Source organism: Rhamphochromis sp. 'chilingali' (assembly GCF_963969265.1).
Source record: "Rhamphochromis sp. 'chilingali' genome assembly, chromosome: 6".
NCBI lineage: Eukaryota > Metazoa > Chordata > Actinopteri > Cichliformes > Cichlidae > Rhamphochromis > Rhamphochromis sp. 'chilingali'.
Window position 1 is genome coordinate 14281620 of NC_137933.1, and position 16536 is coordinate 14298155.

The following is a 16536-nucleotide window of genomic DNA, read 5'->3' on the forward strand; positions in this document are numbered from 1 at the left end:
AAAATGCGTGACAGTTTTAGGGAACTGAAGATGAGTGGAAAGTTTTTCTTTCTTTCTTTCTTTCTTTCTTTTTTTTTTTTTTTAACTATTTATGGCTCTAACCATTCTTTCTCGCTCATAAAAGCTTATCAGAGAAATAAGTCTTTGTTTTAGCTCAACCACCCTCTTAAAAAGGAGGACAAGGCCAGATGAGTTCAGTTTAAACCTTTTATTTCTTTTCTTATTGGAAATTGCAGTAAACCTGTGGGAGCAGTAGCTTTTTGTTCATGACCCTTATGTAAGACAGGGAATGTCTTGCAATGTGAAGATGGGCCTTGTGATGATACTGGTCTTGTCTGGATCTTGGTGTACACGCCCAAAAGAATGATCCTAGGAACATTGCCACCTTTGGTAAAATATATTAACAATAGATCATTCACTGAGGTGACCATCACGTATGCGTGCCGTAGCAACTTGATATTTGTACATTTTTAAAAGCTTAACATTTTTGTTTTTACTCAGAAAATATGGCTTTAGTCCTGAGAAGGTCAGATCTCAGTCGCTGCACAGCCTTAGGGGATTATTCCCAATAATTCCCAGCTCATACAGGATGGACAGAGTGGCAAAGAGGATGTAGCAGATGAGAGAAACAATTCCCAGCTTCCAGTCCAACTTCCATCCGTTGATGTGCACGGCTACGAAAAGGAAGACAATTGAAAGGAGAAGTGTGCAGGAAATAAAGACCAGTCCGGTGCTGTTGACCTCTACAGGGTTGTTGGTGTCCACAAAGGCAGTTTTGATGAACCAAGGCAAACCCAGGCACAGCATGTCAAACACATTAGAGCCCACAATGTTGGACATGGCCATATCGGCTTTCCCTTAAGAGAGAGAGAAAAAAAGTTTACATTGAAATTTTAAAGAATTCAACATTCCTGTATTTTGAGTGAACAAGCTGTGGAAGTTTAAATGTACAGCAAGCAGTTGTTCAGGAATTTTAAATGAAGTTAATGAAACTGGAAATTAGTGTTACCTTCTCTGGCCACCATCACACTGGCCACAGTGTCAGGTATACTGGTTCCAGCAGCAAGCAAAGTAAGTCCCATAATAGTATCGGGGATAGCAAGGGTCTCACCTGCATAAACACAATGCCAACACAAAGTCGGATTACCCTACCAATAACTTCAAGATACAGTGTTGTGCAAAAATATTGAACTACTACACATTTTTTTTATGTCTTGCAAGGGAAATAGGTGCAGAGATTAATGGAAATGCAGTATATCAGGCAAAAACAGTTAGTACAATTTCTGTGTCTAACACACCTGACTGAAATGAAGCGCCAAACCCATGACAGAGCCTCCTCTATGTTTAACAGATGGCTGTGGAGACTTTTCTCCCTGTTTTCCAGCCTTAAATATAGCTTCTTGACATTCTCAACTAAAGAGATACCACTTCTGTAGTCAAGTCAGTGAAAAATGTGAACAAATTATGTTTTGCGACAGGCTGCTAGTAACAAAGTGCCTAAAAATACAAATTAACATTGGTTCTCTGCGAAGTCGTCTGTAATGTGTAGACACAACACTGGTTCTTCCCTTAGGTTGGGTACTTTTTTTGTTTGAATGACTCATACGTCAGGGTTAAGTTGCTCAACAGAAACATTCCCTTGTAAAGGGTCAGGTAGAAGCGCTGAAAATGACTGAAAAAGCAGCTAAGGAAAACCTTCGACCTGAAGAAAACTGAAGGAACTATTTCTCAAGAACCTAAGCTAAATATCAAGAAATGAGGGGTGGCTCAAAAGTACATAGTACTGTGGATCTTCCATAAGAATGTGAAATCCTATTATCAAGTTAAATAAACAGCACATCTGCTCCTTCTCTTTTTGAAAATTAAGTCCATTATTAGACATTGTCCATTATCCAGAATCCACATTCATCATAGGAAAATAAATAAATTTCAGGCAAAGTGATCCAGAAAATAACTCACCAATATTAATCACCACCTTAAATGAATCCTTACAATCCTGCCTGTGAACTGTGACTGGGTTCTCTGTACTGTCCAATTCAGTGCAGAGCCTACATGCCTGGTATTTCCCTGCATGTGAGCCTTTCTGAGAACTATTGGATAATAATCTCATTATACATTAAGTAGACCTGCCACTGTCACATGATAATATTGCCTTTTTACCCTGAACTTGGAATATAGTTCTATAGTTCATTCTTTTGTAGATGGAAGGTGGAGGGGTTCTTGAAGCCCTGTATACACTCAGTCCTCGTGTGACTGTGTTTCCCTAGGGGTGAGCCCCCTGTTAATTGCTGTGGCCGGCTAGGCACATGGCCCACTGGAGCTACAACAGACCCCCTCTGAACCTGCCTAGACAATGGCATCCCAGGAATTAACCAGCAGACCAACATGTGACTGTACTCTGCAAATCCAACATTTTTCTCACAAGTTTCAACACTTGTGATCTGCCGTGGCTCAGTGGGTGATGAGCTCATTTACACCTGTAGCTAATCTGCAAAAGTTTAATGAAAACTACAGAATTTTATTACAGACTTCAGAGTTAAAACAGCCATCTTACCAACTACAGTGACCATCCACACCAGCACATATGTAAAAGCTGAGATCCAGACTGCTGACATGAGGAAAGTGATCACGAACCACTGCTTCCAGAACCTTCTCCTGCAGTCAGGGATGGTGAGGAAAAGCAGAGTGATGATGGGCAGGGACAGTACCCACAGAATCCGTTTCATGTCGCTCTCCGGGACGGCAAAGACACTTTTATGCTCTGCTGGTATGAGAGAATATACATCATACATCTCTCCTAGATCAAACACGAAGGCGAATGACTCAAAGTGGCGTTGAAGGAAAGCAGTTTTACTGTGCCACTAAGAAGTGCGCCTTACCTTCAGGAATCTCATTGAGTCCGTGTAGGCTGAGGGACAGGTGAGAGTATCCTGACTCATCGTGGAAGATCCCACTGTCTGTTCTGGAGCGACTGTGGACTCGCAAACTGGTGTCGTCATTCCAACCCAGCAGACGCTGTGTCTCAATCTTTTCACACGAACCTGACCCCAGACACGTGCAGCAAGGGCTCAGCTTCCTCAGGACAAACTCACTGATGCGAAGGTCAAAGCACAGAACCACAATGTAAACGCCGTAGACCAGCAGGAGACAGGCAGCATCATACCTGTCAACAAATTACACAGTTTGAGCATTAATAGTTCATTGACATACTGTAAATGAAAAATATTGTAAATAAAACATACAATGCTGTGAAAAAGCATTTGTCCCCTTCCTGAGTTTTTAGTTTTTTTTGCATATTTGTCAGACTTATATGTTTCAGAACATAAACAGATTTTAATATTAGACAAAGATAACCTGAGTAAATACAAAATGCACTTTTCAATTATTATGTCAATGTAAGTAATAGCAGTGATGAACCATGGTGAGAGCCATTATCCACAAATGGAGAAAACATGGAACAGTGGTGAACCTTCACCAGAGTGACCAGCCTACCAAAAATACTTCAAGAGTTCTTCGATGACTCACCCAGGAGGTCACAAAAGAACCCAGATCACCATCTAAAAAACTGCAGGTCTCACTTCCCTCAATTAAGGTCAGAAAACATACTTTTCAGTGGCTTTTGTACCACTGGATTATTTCAACATATTCTCCATGTGTAATTCTCCAAATTGTTGTTGCTTTTTTTTTAGCCATGGATATAGTTATGACAGTACCATAAAAAACAAAAAGAAAAAACAAACCTGTAAATACCTGCACTGTACAAATTGTTTTGTGATCTCTTTTAATTTGTTTTTCTCTACATCACAAGAGGCAATAAAACACTGTAAATGACTTTGTATCTTGTTACCACCCTTTGGGTTATAAAATAGAGTCTCTTATAAAAGGACAAAGTCTTTTACAACCCAAATTCAACCCCTGTTTGTATGTGGTGAAAGGTCTTAAGATGATTCATGTAATGATGAGTTAGTACACACAAATACACTCACCAGTAAACTTTGTTATCTGAAATAATCCCAATGACAGCAGCAACACTGATCCCATATGCCAGGCAGTCCCTGAATAGTGGCCAACAGGTGAGACGCCCAGCCTGATAAAGCGAACAAAAATAAGAGGTTTAAGGCTCATAAAACACAACGATCCTTCTGTTTTGGCTGAGCAAAAGTGCAACTGCTACACACAAGTAGTTAGCAGAGGTGTAATGTTTGTCTGTATCTTATGTGTTATCGTGTCAGAATGTACCATAGAGGCTAAAAGTCCACAGGCACCACAGATTCCTAGCAGGTTGTAGACAGCCGATCCCACAATGGTGCTGACCCCAATGTCCCCTTTTGTCACAAACACACCTGACAGTAAAGAGCACATTTTAGCTTTGAAGCCAGGAGCAATGAGGAAGCATGACAGGGAAAAGAAATAAAGATCTGAAAGTTAAAATAGCCTAGTTCAAGGACACTTTTCCTTTTTGTTCCCATGTAGTAAAGTCACTATGTCAGACTGGGGAACACCACAAGGACACAGATGATCATACTGGGGTTATCATGTCATAATTAGGTTTTTACTTAGTTTGTGATTACCTAGGAAGGCTGTGACTAGTTCAGGTGCAGAACTTCCAGCTGCCATAAACGTGGCTCCTGCTACGTCCTGTGACAATCCCAGACCTGAGAGAGGTCCAAAATAACACACACACACAAAAAAAATATAATGCACAGTTTTGTTCAACAATAGCACAATCCCTCCTCAAATGGCCCATTAAAAACAGATTGATATATTTATTTTTAAGGATTGGTCTGTGATATTACATTTTATATCCGCCCACTGTGGGCTTATTTAGTCAGTCAGTTGATTTCATGGTTTGATCGTCTATTAAAAAAGGATATGTTTTTAAAAAAAAAATAAAATATACTTAGGTGTTGGAGGGATAGGTGCATAAAGTTGAAAACTTTCACAATGTTTGTAGACTTTGCAAAGACCAAACTACTAGTTTACATTAACTATACCAAAGGATTAACTGACTAACAGCTTTATTTATTACTTAAAATGTTCAGTAAGTTAAATATTTCCTCACACTGTATGTGTAGATTTGGCTCCCACCTTGTAAATGAAGAAATTGCGTTAGAATCTGTTGTTATAAATCCCGATTACTCTGATAATCACACAGTGCAAAAATACAATGAGAACATCCACCCAAGCCTACACCTACACCTTACACGCAGATGTTCTATTGGAAACGTGTGTGTTATGTAGAACTTACGTTCACTGATTACTTCTAATGATGGCAGAAAGTAATCGTCGCAGACTATAGAGACAGCCAAAAGCATGTAGAAAATAAGCATAAAATAAATGACGAGCCCTCCGTCCTTCCTCTCCTGCACTGTGAAGAAGCCTTCAGGAAACTCGGAGGACTGTGGCGGGATGCATTCTGTCTCATTCTCTAAAACAGCAGAAACAACACGCACACGCATTCAAATCAAGGCTGTTAAAGTAAACTAATTCAAAAATAAGGGAGAAAAAATATTTTAGAACATTTTAGTAAAGTGAACTAAAATCTAATTGTACAGAAAAGTTTCAGTCTGGCCATTTTGGTCGAATACGTCAGTACAGAAAGCCTGAGGGAGATTATCTTTATGGAGACTGGGATGAGGATGAATCAGTCGCCTCCAGTAACGGTTGTGTGATAATACCTATTTTCAACTTCTTAAATCTAGCCCCTGACAAATACACGCGAGAATATTATCAAATAAAAGACGAAAGCACCGACTCTAATAACGACTCTTAACAACTCATACACACAAACTGTCACCCCAAGAAGCCAGCAAGTTGCTAGAGCGCTCTGCCAAGATGGTTAGATCTCTTTTCATGGCAGTTACACGGTCTTTCATGCCGATAACACACGACGATTAGTAGAGCAAACATTGCCACAGTTGCTATGCCACATGATTACGCACACATTATTACCGTGACATAACTCATGACACACTGAACAGATTGTCACTATAAAACAAAACTCCCCCAGATTATTGTGGCAGCTCTAAAATGTTACAAAGTAACCCAAAAATCCCGCACGCACTTGTTTCAGATATGCTTACCCACGGCCCGACGCACCCTGACAGAGTGACTTTCCTGTGCTGTTTTTGCTGTTACTGAAAGGAGACTGACCGTGCAATACAAAAATATTACAAATCCCAGAAAGTAAGGTATAAAATCTTTTCTCTTCTTTTTCTGCACAGCTACAGCAGTACCCATGGTCATTTTAAAATTAAATAAAACAAAAAAATAAATACGAAATTAGCGATTAATCCAAGGACGCATGTGTGTCTTTACAAGCTTGTAGAAATGTACTAAGGACTAAAATTGGTTGTGAGCGCTGCATCTAACACTACATACGGCTGCAAGCTGCAAAGAGAGATTATTGGGAGGGGGGACATTTTAAAGTCTGGTGCTACTAAGAATGGGGGATCACGAGTTGCGAGTCATTCCAGTCAGCTTGAACACAATCCAGCCTGAGGCGCAGCAGGGGTGAAATCCAGATTTCTTTAAACACAGTTTTAATGCAGCTTTACAAGTGGAAATGTAATGTTTTCTTGATTAAATACACATTTAAGCAACACACTTGCTGAATTTGGAGATGATCATCTTCACGTCAAACAGTGGCACTGTGGGCGTACATGCAGGCCACTCAACTAGGCCTTTGCGCATATCTGACTCGTGATTGTAGACAGAACATAACCATAAACAGGATTTAGTGTAGTTTTAGTTACACCGTAGACTGATACCCATACTCCTCACATGTGAGGAAAAAAAGGGGGTGTGAATATGTGGAGGGACGGGGTGCCAGGGCTTGTTTGGACATGCCCCAAAGTTTCCCCCGGAGCCACAGAGCGTCAGTCAGGAGTGCTCTCTGTGTGGATCGCCTTCGTGCTCCAAAGACATGAAATGAATGGATATTAAAACGATGGATAGTTTATCCTGAGTCCAAACAAGATGATTTGAAAAAAGGTGAGTCAATTCAATTACTGGTTTTCTGAGAGGCTGCTCTGTGTCTATTGCACGTATTTCATTAAGCAGAAGATTTAACATTATGAATTTATATTATGAAAGCAACTTTAAGGTTGACAAATGCTTAAATCATCAGTCTGGCATTTCTGTTGCACCAGTGAGCAGTGCACACTAGCCGAATGAAGCTGAACTTGCTTGTTTTGTTGTGCTAATTGTGATGAATGATGCTGAGCCTAGCTGTGAGTTAATGGCGCCCCTGTGTGGCATTGACTGGGTTTGTGGTTTGCTGGTCATCTTGTGTAGACTGATAAGGGCCTAGCCTGGAAGTCATGCAACAAAGAAATAAGGCAATGTTAAAAAAAACCCTAAAACAAAAACCAACACAGGTATTCTGGTAAATAGACGGTATGCTTGGAGATATTTTTTAAAATACTTGCTCTTAAAGGTTTTTTTTTAATGTTTATTTACAAGATTTTAACTTAAAATTACATAAAATCAAATAAAAAACAATGACATCCAAGCGCAGAAAGTAAGACAAAAACCAAAAAACCAGAACAGGAAAACAATAAAAGAAAAGAAAAAAATAAGGCAATATACAAACATGCAATCCTCTCTCATAGCCAAACCCTAAACAAGGGAGGAGATGGTGATTTCCAGGCTCTAAGAATAGCTACAATAGCTTTTAGCTACAATCATGTCAAACATTAAGGGTTTCTGAAGAGGACGTCTAAGTGCCAGTGAGGTTAGGGAGCAGCCTAGCACTGCAAGTATACAATCCGGCTTTAATTTTAAGTCATAAATCCGGTTATACATATTAAATATCTCTGCCCAAAAAAGTTTAGGGCAAGACCAGAAAAGGTGGGCAGTGGTTCCTTCCATTGCTTTGCATTTTATGACACAATGAGGAAATAGATGGAAAAATGCTGCCTAGCTTTATTTTAGAGAAACGCAAACGATGAAGGACTTTGAACTGCCTAAGTTGTAATCTGGCATTAACAGAGCATTCTTTAATCTTCTTCAACCCATTGGCCCACAAAGTGTCCGATATGTCTACTTCCATGTCCTTAACGCAAGCATCCTTGGTGAGGTTTGTAGGTGGTTTAAGTGTAAAAAGTGTAGTAAACTGGCTGATTAGGTGTTTGGGATTTCAATCAAATAATCATAGAAGTCTCTATGAGCAGGTGGCTGATCCAGATGGGAGAACGAGTGTTTAACAAAATTCCTGATTTGTAAGTATCGAAATAAACGAGTGGAGGGAAGCATACATTTTGATTGCAACTGAACAAATGAAGCAAAACAATTGTCGATGTAGACGTCCTTAATAGTGCGGAGACCTAATTCTGACCAATGATTACACACAGGGTCCATCACGCCAGGTAAAAAAGAAAGGTTTGGCGTTATGGTGCAAAAATGGATAGGTCTGGCACAAAGCACCCCTAACTTGCTTTAGGATCTGAAGAGAATAGAGCTAGGACAAAATCTTTGCTAAAAAATTTTGGTAGGTATGTTTGGCAGGAAGGACCACAGCCCTTCTGAACAGCAGGAACAGCTGAAACACTGTTCCAGAAAACCCACGTTCTGGTATTGCAAGCCCAATAATATTGCCTGAAAACTGGGAGGCCAAGTCTGCCCTCAGAGGGTTTCTGCAAGTGTGCCTTTGAAATTGTATGGTGTTTATTTGCCCAGATGAAAGACATAATGATAGAGTCAATAGTTTAAAAATGATGATGTGGGAAAGATGGGTATGTTTTGGAAGAGATGAATAAATTTAGGAAGTACCACCATTTTTTTTAAGTTTTATTTATTTTTTTATCATTTCATTTACACTCATAGACCACACCTGTTCAACAGCTCCTTAAAGCAAATATCTAATCAACCAATCACACGACAGTTACTACTGAAGTTCAAACTGAGCATCAGAACAGGCAAGGAAGGTGATTTAAGTGACTTTGAACATGGCATGGTTGTTGGTGCCAGACTTGCTGAACTAAGTATTTCAGAAACAGCTGATCTACTGGGATTTTCCCACACAGCCATCCCTAGTGTGCAGCATTTCTCTGGGAGAAAATTCCTTGTTGGTGTCAGAGGTCATAGGAGAATGGCCAGACTCCTTTCAGCTGATAGGAAGGCAAAAGTAACTTAGGTAACTGCTTATTACAACCAAAAGAGGAGAGCAGCTCTGAGCATGCAACATGTCAAACCTTGAAATACAGGAGCTACAGCTACAGAAGACCACACCGGGTCTTGTCAGCCAAGAACAGGAAACTGAGTTTACACTTCATACAGAATCGCCAAAATGCTCCAAGAGAAGATTTGAAAAATATTGCCTGGCTTGTAAAGTCTCAATTTCTGCTGACACAGCTGAATGCTAGGGTCAGCATATAGCATAAAAAACCTGAAAGCGTGCATCCATCCAGCCTTGCATCAGCGGTTCAGGCTGATAGTGGTGTAATAAAAACTGAGTGTCATTAAAACACCTCAACCTAGCTGTTGATGACCATAGCCATCCCTTTACGACCGCAGTGACAGCATGTTCATTGCTGTCAAATGGCCTCCACAGTCACCACATCTCAATACAGTAGAGCACCTTTGAGATGTGGTGGCACATGAAGCCAGCCAACATATCTGCAGCAACTGTGTGATGCAGTCATGTCAATATGGACCAAAATCTCTGAGACATTTTTCCAGCACCTTGTTGAATATGCTACGAAGAATTACAATAGTTCTGGAGGCAAAAGGAGGTCCAACTCAGTGCCAGAAAAGTGTACCTAATAAAGTGGTTCATAAGTATCTATCTCTTTTAATGACTCTGTTCATTTATTGGAATAACAACTTAGTACTGTTTAATCTTTTATTATTAAATTAACCTTTTAGGAGTGAATTAGGACAAATTCATTTCGTCCGTACTGCTTCCATTAATTTCTTTACAATTAAATTTTTTTTATTCTTTAAATTTTTTTTAAGTAAGTGAGTTTAAGTTCATCATCAAACTAACACCACTGAACACTGTTGAAATCACTATTCTTTTTCGGATTAAAATATAAGCAAATGCACACATGTGTCCAGTGCTGACAGTTTGCACGTCTGTCTGACTCACCTAGCTTGGTGGAGGTTTGTCTTTTCCTTTGACCACACCACTAACCAGCCAGCAGATGCCAGTATTAGATCAGAAAGTCTCAGGATACCTTTAGAATCTAACACCAAACTTCACCTGTAAAGAGGAATGTCTGTTTTTATTAACTTGAACAAGACATGAGGTCTTTTTTGGAGTGCATGTTCATAACTTGACAGGGTAATATTTCTGGAATTTAAGGGTCAGAGCAGAACCATTGTTCCTGTTATCAGAAGCTGTGACTTCTAGCTGTGCTAAAAGGAAATATCTCACAGTCTTTTATTTACAGAGCTAGCCCCAGTCAAATAGATTATTTAATAGCGCATTGTGTACACATTCTTTGTGTGTGTGTGTGAACTAAGGTAAAAATGGCTCAATGAAATAGAGCAGATCTCAATCCAGTCTCAATCTCAGGTAAACTATCAAGCTGGACAGCAACCTCACCATCAAATTTGTCATTTGAAGCCTTTCTGTCTCTTAGTGTTTGTGCGCTTTCACTTGTGTGTAAGAAGATACAGCGGAAACTTGACAGTGCCTCGTTCTATTTCAGTGGTCACTGGTATGCCTGCAGTGGTGGATGAGTCTCTAGTTACAGTATCAGCACAATGGAAAAACATTACTCTTGTGTGCAAAAGTCTTATCCTCTTCACTCAGTTTTTTTCGTAAGCCTGTAAAAATATTCAGCAACATTAGTCTACTGCAGTAGAATATGCAGTAGACTATATTTGTAGATTAGAGACAATAGCCACAAGGCAGCGGTGCAAAACTTGCCTGTCACCTTAACAAAACAATGATCGCAGCCGCAGAAAAAAGAGGAAGGAAACCAGTCAAACTAGAAAAACTGGCTGAGTTGCTTTTGTCATCATTATGCAAGGAGAATGCGGCAGTTTTTAGAGCTGTCACAGTCCTGCCTTATGAAAGTCTTCTTATCATTTGCTTATCATGTCTTTCCTTCTCGAATGCTGTTCCTTGGCTCTGGAAACAACATAGGTCTGTGCGTTTTGTGTACTTCAACTTGTTGAATAGCAACACCCTGCCCTCAGCGGGGAGTGTTCAGTGTTCAAGGTTCAGGAAGATAACGAGAGGTGAGTGGCTGACGCGTAGCTTGTTTTATGTTACCAAAGGCTCGTGTCATATTACCGAAGACAGCAGGCTTGGTGAAACTATCGCCGGATTGAGACTGCTGAGACTTGAACAGACCAGGAACTGGGAGTTTTTTTCTTTTTTTGAAAAAGAAGTTTTGAAGAGGCTAAATAAGCCCGAGTAAGAGGACTTCCTCTTGTTCAAGAACAGTGTTACCATGGGTAAGAAGACACAACCACCTCTGCTGCTTTTGCTGTTTTTGTCAGGGCTTGTTCACTGTTCAGCTACCTTTGTATTTTGGACTGCCAACGTGGAAATAAGCTTTGTGAACAGCTACAATGAGACTGAGGAGAAATATTGTGAGTGTGGGTTGTATGGCCGTAACTCTCTGAGGAAAAGAGCTTTTGGCATCGTTACGCTTCCCGTGGGAGACCCCAAAGGCTGTGGCCCAGATCCTGTGTACGACCGCAACGAAACCTTACCACCGTGGATAGCCCTGGTGAAGAGGGGCAACTGCACCTTCGGTGAGAAGATCAATGCTGCCAAACGCCTCGGAGCAGCTGCTGTTGTTGTGTATAATGTGGACGGCAGTGGAAACAGCACTACACACATGGCACACTCAGATGCAGACGAAATTGTGGCGATCATGATTGGTAACACTCAGGGCATGGAGATTGTCAGGTTGGTGAAAAACGGGATTGATGTTCAAATGATAATTAGTGAAGGCGTGGCTCACGGACCCTGGATGGACACATACTGGCTTTACTTTCTGTCCATTGCCTTTTTCATTGTAACCGCAGCCTCCATCGCCTACTTTGTGTTCATCTCCGCAAACCGTCTCTACAATATGAGCATGAGCAAGCGCAATGAGAAGCGACTGAAATCCAAGGCGAAGAAGGCAATTAAGCGTTTGCAGGTACGCACGCTCAAGAGAGGGGACGAGGAGACCAGTTCGGACTCCTCGATGTGTGCCGTTTGTATCGAATCCTACAAGGTAGGCGATGTGGTGACCGTGCTGACGTGTGATCACATCTTCCACAAAACCTGCATCGAGCCCTGGCTGCTGGAGAGGCGAACCTGCCCTATGTGTAAGTGCGACATCTTGAAGGCCCTGGGCGTTGAGGACGACAGAAAAGAGAGCTTCTCTTCTGAGTCACCGCCAGATGTCACCGTGATCACAGTGACAGGAGACGCCCTGTATGAAGTCCCACTGACTGACCCAGGGAGCCTCGACCCAGAGAGACAGCAGCATCGCTATGACAACAGGGCCTTCGAGGAAGACTCAGAGGCTGCGAGGGGATGAGCAGCAGCAGTGGAAACAAAACAAAGCACAAATCAGGACACAGTTAAATTTCCTATTTAAAAGAGATATTTTTCTGGCACACAGTGATCCAGTGGAATCAAAGTTTAATCTATCAACAGAGGAGACAATGTTCATCTTGCAATGTGGACATGTTAAAATGATTTAAAAAAGAATCCAAGGATTTAAAATGTCAACGAATGTGTGTCATTAACTTAAATGTCAGTGCTTCTTCTTTGTTTTCTGTAAACAGTGGGTGTGTTCATAAATCCGCAGCTCATTAGAATAGAATTGAGCAGTCGTGGAGCGACACCAATGTCAGATAGCTGTTTTGCATAGGCACAAAGCAGTTGATGTTGGTTAGGAAGGAATATAAATATCAGAAAGTGGGGCCAAATTTCTTCCAATAAAAGGCTCAATATTGGGCTGCTCGCAGTAATATACACCAAACGTTTCTTTTTCCTTTAAACTGAAATACAAATGTATTTCTCATAATCCACTTTGTCCTAATCACTGTCCTTTCTTTTTCTGAGTGTTTTTTTTACCATTTGCATCTGGGTTGTCATTCTGGATTTGCAAACACACCCTCATAAACACGCCTTTGTCTGGAAACACTGCATGCCATGCATTTCTCGGGCATGAGTAAATAATACACCTGAGGGCCAGAGGCTCATAGCATGACAGTGTGCTGAAGAAAGGATTTTCATGTTCAGTCAGATCACAACCAGAAGTGAAATGTAATGCAGTCATGTTGTAATAGACATATCTACCTATCTCTCTCTATATATATCTATATATATGTATAAAACAGGCATCTGCAGTGTAGATAATTTTCTTCCCATATGTTTTCTTGGCTGCTGGACGGGGGAATTACTGTGTAATTATCGTGAAATTATTATGTGTACTATCTTTTTAAGTAATACACTGAGACTGGCTTATCACTCAATCAACTTTATGTGTTAATATAAAGGTAACACACTATGGAAAGTACAGCTGATTTTCATTTGCAGACATAAACTGTTATTGATGAACATGTCTTCCAGGTTTTGCCCGTGCTCTACCTCTGATCTATCACACGGTTAAATATAGGAACGTGTTTGAGATTCTTCCACGATCCAAAGTGTGTCCCTCCATAAAGGATAAAGCTAAAGAATTGTTTCACTTCTTTGTTTTCTGGTGGGATGTGCCGATCATGGTACTAAAAAGATTTTATATCGAATCATTTTCACGGCTGTTTTACAGATTCCAGGAGTCTTAAATTGCACTGTAAAAAAACGAATATTACTTTCTGTATTAAATCACATTGATGCTTTTTAGAATGAAATAAATCCCTCAAAATGAGGCCAACTTAACGAGGACACATACTTGTGAAGTGGTGTTTGTTTGCGTGTGTGTGTTTTGCGGGATATATATACGAACATGAACATGAACGTGAAAAGTATGGTAAAGGAACCTCTCACTTTCAGAGATGTGTCTCTACAGAGATAACTGTAGGAGAGAAGTGAAATTGTAATTACTCCTGCGTAGGTGGGCGCTGATACACACATACACACCTTAAGCTTCAGTGGGATAATCATCATACCACATAAGTATACGGGCTTGAACGAACAAGCCGAGCAAGCTCGACTACTCCTCAGGTGATCACATTTCCTGAGTTGGAAAAATCCAAACATGGAAACAAAACGGAGGCTCTGGGATGATGTGTCATATTTTTTTGCTCAAAACAAACAACATGCTGATAATCAGTCTGTTTAGCTAATAAATAACGTTAATAGGCTATCAAAATGGATCCAAAGTAGCATACTTAATACTGTATTACAAGCTAAATAGTTGCACAAATACATTTAAAAAAATGCTGTATTTGCTCCATTAATGAAAATGCTTTCACTGTCAGTGGTTTGGAGCCTGAGTGAGCCGAGGTCCAGTACACTCAGCAGCACGAGCTCTTTCTGTTTAGCAGAGATTCCCAAGCTTTTGGTTTTGTTTTCGATTGAATTCCAGTAATGACCGCATGTGACACCTGATGAAACTCAGTCAGTCAGCCTTATAACTTTACCACAGACCGTGGCCTCTGTGTGGCTGTGAATAAGGTTGAGCCAAATAGTACGTGTTTGGTTTTTTTTCCTTTTCAAATTGCTTGATTTTAGAACCCAGAGGTATCCGATAGCTGGCAATAAAGCAAAATCAGAAAGATATAATCATGAATTTGAGTTCCCGTGCATTCTTGAGCTTGTTGCTTGCTTTGCGTTTATTTTCTTGATTTCAAATGTTATGTTTTAGTTTTCTTTTTAAATATTCTGTGCCTCTGGGCTTTGCCTTGTTTTGTAGTCCTTATAATCAGAGGCTACACTAACCTAAACAGCAGTGAGTAATTAGTCCTTGGTGCTCATATTTTTCAGGCACGCAAGCAGCATCTGTTTATGTCATACTTTTCACTTGCAAGGGTCAAAGTGCGCATTGTAAAACTAGCTTATAACACACCCTTATAAAAAATCGAATACAAAAACTAAAATGAGCTTTAACGTCTATCTGTTTTATTATATTGTCAGAGAGTGTCAGAATTTCCGTGAGTTGACCAAAGAATTGATTGATTTGTCCCAAGAGGAGTTTTTAAAAAAGATCAATGTAAGAGTGGGGTCAAGTTGTGCAAGGTAGGCATGGTTAGAAGTGCAGAGACTAAAGCAGCGATACTAACAGGGCATGAGCCAAGGGCAAACGTTTTCGGTGAAAGTCCTGCAGTCCTAAGCCCAGAGGGTGAGCTGAGTGTTTCCTCACATGGCGCTCCCTCTCCCCTTGGAGGGCAGTGTGTGCTGGATTTCAGGCCAGTGCTGTGAGCTCAGCTTTCATAGGTCAGATGGTTATAGTGGTATAACAGCATGACAGAGAATCAATACTGAACTAACTGGCCATGTTGGGAACAACTGGCTGGCTTTGGGTTAGAGGCATGATCTGCTCAGCGGCGGTGCTCTTCTGATTTATTGTAGTTGTTCTGAGAAAATTGAATCAGAAGGTTTTCATTTAATGGCACACTAGTCGGTGGCTGTACCCTGGTACCACACTTGACCTTCAGTTCCAGATAAGAATCAAACAATGGAATTAACTACCGTAGTGGCCTGATAGCGTTATCTTCTCCTGTGCAGCCTAATCACAGTAAACATCTCATGTTTTTCTATGGCACCAAGTACACTTGGCTGGAGGCCTGCAGCTGGACGAGACAGTGGAAGGTGCTCGGGCCTGCTGTTTGTTGCAATTAAACAAGAACACACTGCTCTATGTTCAGGCATGAATACAATGCTTGTCTGTAAGTCTCCGTCTCTCCTTGTGAACATTAGGATCGTTCTGCAGCACCACCTGGTGGACACAGTAAATGCTTGCAGTGACTTTAAATTGCCTTCCAGAGAAGGTAAAACTGCATGGTTCCACCCTTTCATATTTGATCTTCAGGTACTTCAGGACAATTTCCTGCTTGAGTGGAACATACAGAGTAATAAATCCTTTCATAATGAAATACAGCACTTACTTGGCAGTGTGCTTTAATGGCCCAGTTGAGGAGTTCTGCTTGTCCACTTATTGAGGCATTGATATTCCAAACACACACACATACACACAAGTTCAAACGCTAGGATTTTGGATTGACCTTAAGATAGATCGATAGATAGATAGATAGATAGATAGATCTATCTATCTATCTATCTATCTATCTATCTATCTATCTATCTATCTATCTATCTATCTATCTATCTATCTATCTATCTATCTATCTATCTATCTATCTATCTATCTATCTATCTATCTATCTATCTATCTATCTATCTATCTATCTATCTATCTATCTATCTATCTATCTATCTATCTATCTATCTATCTATCTATCTATCTATCTATCTATCTATCTATCTATCTATCTATCTATCTATCTATCTATCTATCTATCTATCTATCTATCTATCTATCTATCTATCTATCTATCTATCTATCTATCTATCTATCTATCTATCTATCTATCTATCTATCTATCTATCTATCTATCTATCTATCTATCTATCTA

The 16536-nt window shown here is 40.3% G+C and overlaps 2 protein-coding genes across 3 annotated transcripts; one reads left to right on the top strand and one right to left on the bottom strand.

Annotated features, from left to right (window-relative positions):
* Nucleotides 1–183: 183 nt before the first annotated feature.
* Nucleotides 184–6403, bottom strand: slc24a5 (solute carrier family 24 member 5). Of its 2 annotated transcripts, none has more exons than XM_080884789.1 (9): nt 6084–6403; nt 5249–5428; nt 4572–4655; nt 4240–4343; nt 3987–4087; nt 2880–3163; nt 2555–2761; nt 1010–1111; nt 184–857 (listed from the first exon to the last, which is right to left on the bottom strand). In XM_080884789.1, exons 1-9 carry the CDS (start codon nt 6244–6246, stop codon nt 535–537), a joined length of 1548 nt encoding a protein of 515 aa, XP_080740915.1. In that variant the 5' UTR covers nt 6247–6403; the 3' UTR covers nt 184–534. The 2 variants fall into 2 exon arrangements, with proteins under 2 accessions (XP_080740915.1, XP_080740914.1); XM_080884788.1 differs by having other exon boundaries at nt 2555–2764.
* Nucleotides 6404–7058: 655 nt separating this feature from the next.
* Nucleotides 7059–16112, top strand: LOC308398397 (E3 ubiquitin-protein ligase RNF128-like). Its single transcript, XM_080884999.1, has one exon. It carries the CDS (start codon nt 11406–11408, stop codon nt 12489–12491), a length of 1086 nt encoding a protein of 361 aa, XP_080741125.1. The 5' UTR covers nt 7059–11405; the 3' UTR covers nt 12492–16112.
* The last annotated feature ends 424 nt before the right edge of the window (nt 16113–16536 follow it).